Source organism: Dreissena polymorpha, chromosome 8, assembly GCF_020536995.1.
Source record: "Dreissena polymorpha isolate Duluth1 chromosome 8, UMN_Dpol_1.0, whole genome shotgun sequence".
In the NCBI taxonomy this organism is placed as follows: Eukaryota; Metazoa; Mollusca; class Bivalvia; order Myida; family Dreissenidae; genus Dreissena; species Dreissena polymorpha.
The window spans coordinates 78,053,517-78,063,940 of record NC_068362.1 but is presented as its reverse complement, the minus strand read 5'-3'; the positions used below and the strand labels follow the sequence as shown (position 1 = coordinate 78,063,940).

Genomic DNA, 10,424 nt, shown 5'->3' with positions numbered 1-10,424 from the left:
ATAGCGATTTAGTTTCTAAAAAGCCATCTTGAAAAGAAGGTTGCATTATAGGAAATGTATATACCAATGCGGGAAATTTAGTAAACAATTCGCATTGCAAGCAAGCCAACATATTGTATCAAACAATTTACTTTTTATTCACTCCAATGTCGTTTATATCGCATGTCTTAGATATTTGTTAGAATATAAGGAAAGTATAAATTTATGACAATCTTTCTTTATCACGAAAGAAGCAGGTAGTTTTTTCCATTTTATTCACGCTTAATTAAAATGTTTTGTGTTCCTTTAAAGGACCATGTGAAGCACTGAGAATTTGTTATAAAAAAGTGACAAGTTTATGTTTTATGGATTTTGAACGAGATTTCTTATAACCAATACATATGTTTATGTGTCATACCTACCATACCGAAGTAATTGTGCTTTTAAGATGCAAGTCGGTTGATATTTTATAAAGAAGTATCACATTCGACTGAAAACTATTCCATATGTACAAACTCAAAAATATAAATTATGTTAAAATATGCTTAGTTCTGATTAAAATTATTATCAAACCACTTAATGCATTTTCATAAGAACACTATAGGATCGTTTAAACTTAAAGTGAACAAGACCTTAAATTTTCATACGAACCTACTTGTACATAATTTGATTGGCTACATTTTCTGGAAATGCGTGGATTTAAGGTTGACGACAATATGTTAATGTATTTTTATTGTTTTGTAAACACGAGAAACATAAAAAATACGAAAGGTGTAACATAAAAGGAACCTATCAACGTTTGACTATACAACAAAAGTCATTCAAAATGTCTTTTAATCATGACATACCTTATAATTATTTCAGAAAATACATTTCAAATTAACGATTCATTTGATTATGACCATTACACACCATGTGACAGCATACAATAATATATAGTCTACTGTAGCTCAGCAACAGTCCATACTATCATTAATAATTGGCATAACATCACAAAAATGCAACTAAACAAATAATCGGCACATCAATGGCGCTTTAGAAACAGTAAATCCGCGTATTTATCTACAAAACATCGTGATAGAAAATATAAGGTTAATTGTGTTTGTGTGCTAGATTGTATCCAACTACTTGATGAATGGTAAACGCGGCGGGTCTGGCTGGGTTGGCTTCATACTAAAACACGCTTTTAGTAAAAAAAATAAATATTTGCCAAATAATTATAAGAGCTGAATTGTTAAAAATTAATCTCAAAGTTAATTAAAGCAACATAATTTTTACCTTGCGTAGTAATATAGAATTTGTGTATGATGTTTCCGTAACTCGAAATAATTATTCACCATACCTTGCAAAAGTGGTGTTAATAGAAAATAAATTTGGTATATTTCTCGATTGAACTTTGTTCATCAAGTCAGCTGGTATACATTACAGTAGTGAATGAAAGCTTTAATTTAAATATAAATCCTATAACTTTTCATTTAAATGTAACAAAACATGGCTGAACTTCACAGATATTGTTATAATTTATCTTCAAAACATTGTTCAATAAAAGTCGAATGACTAAATGGCAAAAATACTTCATTTTTTTATATTTCTATAGCTGTATCCATCATTTCCGTGACGTTATTAATTAATACAATTATGGTTGATAACATAAATGTTAACATGTTTTATTTTAAAAGACCATAATAGACATCCATTTAAGTAAAAAAAACAAAAAAACTTAGGATATATTTTTAAAAGTATTAACATTGTGTTGGCTGTTCTTCTCTACCCTGATACCAAAAGAAACGTCCAAAAAGTAAAAGTTATACACGCAAAAACTGCAGGTACGTTTAATTTGTGTCCATCGTAACATTTATTAGATTGAAGTTAGATAAATAGATTTATTTAGATACATAGATTTATTTCGGCATCATGGTGCAAACACTATTAACAAACATGTTGCATTCATAAACTAGTACATACAAATACAAACATGATAATTAACATGTCACGCAACACAGTACCAAGGATAGCACAAAAAAGAGTGTGATCTCTTATTTCCATTGTGGTCCTTGTTGATGGTGGCATGACATAGAGAGACATGTATTGTTGCTTAATAATATATCACATATTTAAACTGAGCATTAATAATACTTGATTTGGTGGACATATAGAGAATACTAGGTCGGTGCCGAATAAAGCGAAGTTTATTTTGCGAGGCTTAGAAAATCTGAACCACGAGCCTTGGCGAGTGGTTCCATTTTCGGGCCGAGCAAAAAACTTCGCTTTATTCGGCACCGACCTAGTATTCGATTTATCCTATCAATTTTCTTAGTCGTCAATTATTTTTTTTAAATTAGAATAGAAAAAAGAACTACACGGAAAATCCAAAAGTTATTTTAAGCAAACGTTGTTTAAGATATATTATTGTATTCGTGCCGAGCTTATTATATTACAAAAAGATCAGGCACTAACCAGTTTTTCTGTTTATCATACCTCTACGTCCCCAATTTTAAAGAAATAATAAAAAATACTAAAAACTGAAGCTTTAGCGGGAAAGAATATTACTTTTCTAGACGATTCTCGTTTTTTAACAGAGGTACTATTTTTTTATTGTTTGATAGAAAATCCCTAAAAGTATGCAGTTCTCGTTCAGGTGGTGAACTGGTTGTCAAGGTAACATTAAAACCGGGTATTACCGAAGCGCCTGGTTTCTCCACGTCCCATAGGGTGAATTGCTTAATTTTGCAGTTTAGAGCACCACGCAAAAACTCCACGTAAAACGGTCCTGGAAACGAACATATAAATAAATAGCATTTTCAAAGTATACATTGTCGTTAAACATTCGACCACGCTAAAATATGAAATTTATATATCATTAACATTCTCAATATATTCATATAGGAACTGTTCTAATATTAAATTACCTTGTCCTGTTTTGGCAATTTCACGCACAAGATCAGCAAATGAATTACGAACACACATTCTCATCGATGACTGCTCAGTTTCTTTAAACTCAATGTTATTTATGTCAAAAAAAAGTGTGGCATCTTTGACTCTGGAGCTGACGGATTCACCCTTTTTAAACTCACCTGTCAACTTTAAGAAACATATTTTGATAAGAATGGAGTTAGGTATTGCAATTCGCATGACAGAGATGAATCTTAACAAAATAATCTAACAGATGTATTGAATTGTCTATGTGAGTAGTTTGAGGCGTTCAATTGAAGCATATGTAGTTTTAGTATATGTACATATATTAATATTACGTGACCTCTCATTTGGTCAAAAAATTATTTCTTGTACATGTTCAATGGATATACCTCATCCCTATTGCTAGAAACATCCTAAACTTTGCTAGTTTATGTAATGTATTGAATGTTTTGTCATACTATGTTCACATATTTCCCAAAGTTTTGTAGAGCGTAACGCATCGCAGCTAAACGCATGATGTATTTCATGTCTGCAGTCTCAAAAAGCATATAACTCATGAACTCATACATGCACGAGGTTTCTCCACCAGCGACTCATAGGCAGTAAATCCCTCCACTTGGATTCTGGTTAAATATAGCAAACATAAAAAATCTCATTAATGTATGTGCGCATATATATATTTCATTGACATGTATTTTAATTTGATTATTGTATCGCCATGTCTCAACTTTCATGAGTCTACTACGTTAAAGTGATAGTATGGGCATCTAACAGTTTATATGTGTATATCGCAACCGTTGTTTATTTTTGGGGTTTCACTTCATATACACTTATATTTGTTATTGCAGCATCAACATACCGAAACAATATCCCGGAAAGAGAAAAATAATGCATATAAATATCAACCGTACTTTCGTTTTGACAACTGACAACAGAAATTATTCGATTAACGATGTAAATCTTAATTTAGTTTTAGTGCAGATTCGTTCATACGACACAAAGACACTATTTTGTTTTACGGATCATTTCGGCTTAGAGGACTGGGTGAGTCATGTAAAATATTGAATATAATATATATTTTTTATAAACAACTGGAAGCAAAATGAGTTGCAGATAATTGGTCAGTAACCACATTTTAACTAAGTCTTTTGACCTGTTAATTCTTTTCAGCTCAATTCAACAGTAACGGCCACCGGAAAAACTTTGCGAAACCGAAATTTCGCAAACTTAAGTACCCTTTTTCTTAAAGATTTGCTACTTTGAGACATAGTATGTGATAAAAATCTTATCGTTGATTAATAATTGGTTATTTTCACTCAAAAAACGCGTTTTCTTCACTATGAAATTTATAAGCAAAGTTGGGGTTCCCATGGGATTTTTGCATTTTCCCATGGGATTTTCGATTTTCCCATGGGATTTTTTCTCCCATGGGATTTTTTTTCTTCCATAATTTGCAAATGGGAGAAAAATCCCATGGGATTTGAACATTTTAAAAAAGTGTTTTATTTGCGTTTGCAAGTATTTAACGTTATTTAAGGACTGTATATTGGTTTTATGCCAATTATATATAAAAATATATAGTAATAAAAAAATCCCATTTTAAAATGGGAGAAAAAAATCCCATGGGATTTTTTTCTTATTTTGAGAGATTTATTCATGAAACTTTCAGAAACATCATATTTTATGAAATGATGAACAACTACGATATTTTAATGCGTTTAGTCGTGTTTAAAAAAAAACAAAAAATCCCATGGGATTTTTAAATCCCATGGGATTTTTTCACCCATGGGATTTTTTCTCCCATGGGATTTTTTTCCAATGGGATTTTTCAGTTTCGTAAGCCGAATAAGTTTCTTAATGCGAAAAACAACAATAAAGGAAATAATAATTATAATTTTGAATAATAAATTGAATAATATAAATAACATGAATATTTTTAAAATGAGTTACAATTAAAGGTTTATGCTAGTAGAACTTATCATTTCTTGTTCGAGCAGATGGTTGAGTCCAATTGGTGAGTATGCCAGCTTAGAACCAGTATAAATGCATCGCAGACAGACAACGCTGTCATACTGTACACACCGCTGAGTAACAATCTTTATTGCATTTTATTTTGCAACAGAAAATGAACTCCGTAGTATAATTGATCTTATATATGTCCTCTGCTTTTGAAAGCGTGCAACACATTAACATAACAATAAGTCCATGCCAAAAACTATGTGCAAATTCCATTCAAAGCTATATACACATTATAAAGGTCAGATGACCCGCGTCATGCGAAAATGGGTCTTATGTCATATGCGGCCAAAGTTGGTCCATCCTAGCTTGTCCAACCGCGCAGTCTGGTCAGGTACTACGCTGACTGATATATAAAGTCAAGCCATGATTCGTGGTCTCATATCCAAACTCGGTAGCTCCTGTGCGAAACTTTCACCGGAAACGACGGCACCGAGACGGGCGCTCGAACTTTGCGGATGCGCGTTATATATTATATATAATAGCGCGATGTGTTTTTCTTGCCTCAAATTAGTAAGCCCAATCAGCGTTTTATTGTGTTCTTTGCTTCTACTATTAACAAGAACTTCAACTGATACGAACATGAATTTTATTTTAATATGTTTATTTAATGCTCGGAAAACTCATTGTATATTAAGACTACTACTTATAAAACAAAGTCGGGTTTTCAACATCTGTTTTCGGCATATAAATTGTTATTCCAAACCAGATTTTACGCACTTTACTGTACAAAATACCGTTAGGGCCACCGTGGTTACTCATTAAAATCCAGAGGGCGAGAATGCGAGAACGCGAAAGTACGATGACGACAGTGCGACAATACGATGGCGACAATGCGTTCGTACGATTGCGAAAACGCGCTAGTACGATGACGACAATGCGACAGTGCGACAATACAATGGTGGCAGTGCGATAGTACGGGGGCGACAATGCGATAGTCATATCGTACTGTCGCCGTGGTATCATCGCAATGTCGCCATCGTTCTATCGCATTGTCGCCATCGTATTGTCGCACTGTCGCCATCGCATTTTCGAATTGCCGCCATCATACTATCGCGTTATCGCATTGGCACCATCGTACTATCGCACTGTCGGCTATCGCCATCGTATTGTCGCACTGTCGTCATCGTATTTTCGCACTGTCGTCATCGTATTATCGCACTATCGAACTGTAGTATTGTCGCCATCGTACTATCTCACTGTCGCCATCGTATTGTCGCACTGTCGTCATCGCACTGTCTGATTGTCGTCATCGTATTATCGCGTTCTCGCATTGTCGCCATCGTACTATCGCATTGTCGCCATCGTATTGTCACCCTGTCATCATCGTATTGTCACATTGTCGCCATCGTACTATCGCGTTCTCGCGTTCTCGCCCTCTGGATTTTAATGTGTAACCACGATGGCACTAACGGTATTCCGTAATACTGCTAAAGCACAGTATGATTAGGTCACTCCCAATGCTCAAATCTCTATATCTATTTTAGTAACAACACATGTCTATGGAAGGATATTTAGGTAAAAGTTACATCATTCGTGGTGAATATTTACATTATGACTGATGCTTATTCTAATTTGCTTTATGACAATTCCAACATGCTTGTTGTCTATTCGTTTATACTTGATGATTGCTGCAACATTACATCATTCATGAATAATATTTACATTATGCGTGATGTTTATTCTAACATGCTTCATGACAGTTCCAACATGCTTGTTCTCTATCGGTTATACTTGATGATTGTTTCAACATGCTTGGTGACTATCCAATGTTTGTGTGTTCATTATTCCTGAAACCAGTCATAATCGGTTTTGCCACTAAGCCTCATTAACAACGGCAGTTAGCAACAGGCAGTAAGCAGAATGCAAGTTACTAAATTATGACATCAGGTGGCGCGCGTTTATTTTCCGTATGTTGAATAAATTACTTTTCGGAAAAAAATGCGAAAACATCCGAATCATTTTGACTAGTAAACTGAATAAGCTGAATTAGTTCCCTTCGTTATATAGGTTATATTACACTAATTCCGATTCCCATAGGGTCCCATTATAAAACTGACAACTTTCACAGCATTTTTCTTGCCTTTCCGACGTATCAATTTTTCCGAACCTGGTATCATTTTAAAGATGGATCTGTCATCTTCCAATAATTGCAATCAAAAACATACCGTCTCGCAACTTCTAAGAAAGTAAATCGCTGTCGAATGAACCCACCGTAGAAAAACGCGTTTCGGAATCCTAATTTCGACAAAAGCCCCACACAATAGAAAACACACCCTCAAAAGTTCATCTTTTAAGTTAGCTTCCAATCCAAGGCATCAAAGTACTCCAGACACATACAGGATATTACAAATAACCACAAAAGACATGTCTCACATTGTTAAATGGCTTATATTCAAGAAGAGAAAAGGAACTCTTTAGAAATAGGCACTACTTTCGAATGGACCACGGAGGGATACACAATGATTTAGTGTAATGTAACCTTTAAGGGAACTCAACATTGTCCTATCTTTTTCAAACTTTCTCCACATGAGATTTCAACTATTTCCACAATGAATATGCAATTTCAGTGCATTCGGATGGGGGTAAAGGCCTTAAAATGGCCATTTAAAGCGGTGACTAAATTGGCCGCAGTCAAGTCGGAATGCATGATTTTTAGTCTAAGTGACGACAGCTGATTTTGTGTCTCCAATTATTGTTATGCGTAACTTTTATGGCAAAAACTGGTATCATTGTATGCGAAATTCACCAATATATCAGCAAAAGGCCCAAATAAATGTATTGATTGTGAATCAGTGTACTTTTCTTGATGAAATAGGAGACTTTTTTAAAATTTTAAGCACTTTTTTCAATAAAAAACTCACTGACAGCATATAAAATCATGTTTTTTAAGAAAATTATTATTAAAAGCTTCACTTACAATCTAAACATACACATTGCATTTACAAAAATTAATGCTATTATGATGAGAGGCATAATTTGCAGCTTTCAAGCCGATACAAGCCGGCTACCCAAAATTAACACTTAAAAAGGCGCAAATCGCTCCTTCAACAGCTTACGACACAAAGTGACACTTAATGCGCATCCAGATAGTCTCTCTCATATAAATAAGTCCTGTTAGCGACATTTTATTAAGTATTCCCTTTAAAATCCAGTGTTGAAAGCGTAAGTTTTGCAAAAATGCCCACAGTCACCATGCAAAAGAGCACGTTGGTTAAGGAATTCCTACGCGAGTGGCCACACTAATGTCGTGGCAGGAAAGTCATTTGGGTGTGATTCCTCTGTAGTTCAGTGTACATTCATTCCACTACCTGGGGATGACTATCAGGATCAATTTTCCCAGCTTGGTGTAGTGTTGACCTTTCAGGATGTTGATGGATCGTCCACAAGCGCTGCACCACTGCGGCCTCTGTTCAGGACACAGAGTCGGATTGAGGTGTACACAAACCCGCAGTCAGGCAAGGATCATCCAGACCTTTAATAAAATAAAATGTTTAGGCCCCTGAAACTGGTAATTATGTTCAACACTGAGATAAGGAAACACATAGAGGAGACATCATGCCATGGCTTTCTCATTATCGACACGGCAAACTCGAGCGGCTGGGGACTTGGCTCTAAACAAAAACAGGTATGCTCCATCAATGTGAGCAAGATGGCATGTCAGAGTTAAAAAGGGCAAACAAACATACAAAAGAGATATAAAGGAAATTAGAAATTAAATGCCAGAAGTGATTTTAAGTATTGTTTTTCTGTCTGCAAGGGTTGCTGTGGAAAATAGTGCTTAACGCATAGTTTGGCCTGTAGGGGTTCTGCTAGCAAGAACAAATCGAAGTCATATCTGCCCGCGAACTGTAAGCTTGAGATAACCATATCTGATGAAGTACTGCTTTGAGAATGCATTCTGATTGTACTTGAACCAGATCGCATTGACAGCACAAGGCTTCAGACCCCCCAAAAGCGTGAGGCTTTCAATAGTGCTTACCTGATACCAGACCGCATTGCCCAAGACAGTGACTTTCTCCCGGAACTGCACAGGCTGCATCCGCAGCACAATCCTTAAGCTCAATCATGGTCTGGCTGACTCTGAAATAGTGAAATCTGAATTTACAGATGCTCATTTGTCTAAAGGTTATGAGTTTATTGCCTATCTTATTAAAAGCAAACACAATGACATGCTTAAGAAGGCATGTGCATTTCTGAAAAGACATACAGCTGCCCGATACTTGACTAGGAAAAGGCGCTATGGTCTTCACTCTGAAATTCATTACTCTAAGGGCTTAACAGAACAAAAGCCAGATCTTACAGCTAAATGGCCCAACCTACAGCTAAATATGCTTTATAGGTTGAAAATAAAGTTATTTGTCTGAAGAACTAGTGCTATTAACTCATCAGCTATGTTGCTCCACTGGCCGCAATTCTGTAAACATAGTGTACTTATGGAAATACCTAGTCTACCACCTGCTGCGCACTACTACGTCCACTGTAAATACACAGCTAAGTTAGTACTTTAACGAACAAACTGAAATTCATGTGTTGATTAAACAATCAGTATGATGACTCACATTGAAATCATGTCCAGTGCACCAGTCAGAGCAAGACAGCTAGCGGATTGTTGACCATCTACGGCTCAAGGACAAACGGTCAGGCCTACAAACAAAGAGAAAAATGGCATAAATGGGTTGCATGCATGTAATTTGGCATATTTTTCATCTTGCTCTCCACCTGAAACTTCAATCTATGGACATAATAATATTTACATTTAAGATTTGTTGGAAATGTTACCCTTACTTGTCCATACCAGGTCCCCCACCCATCCGGAACAGTCCAAAACCACATAAAACATCCATTTGGACCAAAATATTGACATCTCTCATCTATTTTAGCACCCAAATCATCAAAACATTCATTAAAATTCATTTTCTACTTGTCTCGCTTGCAGACGAATCCATGTGACCTTGACATTGCAGTAAATGTGCTTTTTAAAGGTTATATTACACTAATTCCGATTCCCATAGGGTCCCATTATAAAACTGACAACTTTCACAGCATTTTTCTTGCCTTTCCGACGTATCAATTTTTCCGAACCTGGTATCATTTTAAAGATGGATCTGTCATCTTCCAATAATTGCAATCAAAAACATACCGTCTCTCAACTTCTAAGAAAGTAAATCGCTGTCGAATGAACCCACTGTAGAAAAACGCGTATCGGAATCCTAATTTCGACAAAAGCCCCACACAATAGAAAACACACCCTCAAAAGTTCATCTTTTAAGTTAGCTTCCAATCCAAGGCATCAAAGTACTCCAGACACATACAGGATATTACAAATAACCACAAAAGACATGTCTCACATTGTTAAATGGCTTATATTCAAGAAGAGAAAAGGAACTCTTTAGAAATAGGCACTACTTTCGAATGGACTACGGAGGGATACACAATGATTTAGTGTAATGTAACCTATAATCTCCATTAAACTAAATACGTTCATTATTGCCATGAAGACCAGTAAGTTT

General features: G+C 35.4%; 1 protein-coding gene and 1 long non-coding RNA gene across 2 annotated transcripts in view; both read right to left on the bottom strand.

The window, feature by feature from the left end:
• Positions 1-696: 696 nt before the first annotated feature.
• Positions 697-10,424, bottom strand: part of LOC127840655 (uncharacterized) — a 74,792-nt gene continuing 65,064 nt past the window's right edge. The window contains exon 8 of the mRNA XM_052369068.1: positions 697-2,749. Within this exon, the coding sequence (XP_052225028.1) occupies positions 2,526-2,749 (224 nt within the window). The 3' untranslated portion in view covers positions 697-2,525. The remainder of the gene's footprint in view (positions 2,750-10,424) is intronic.
• Positions 7,718-10,046, bottom strand: LOC127841899 (uncharacterized). The gene is made up of 3 exons (XR_008031399.1): positions 9,474-10,046; positions 8,894-8,994; positions 7,718-8,386 (listed from the first exon to the last, which is right to left on the bottom strand). It is a non-coding gene; the product is annotated as an uncharacterized LOC127841899 (long non-coding RNA).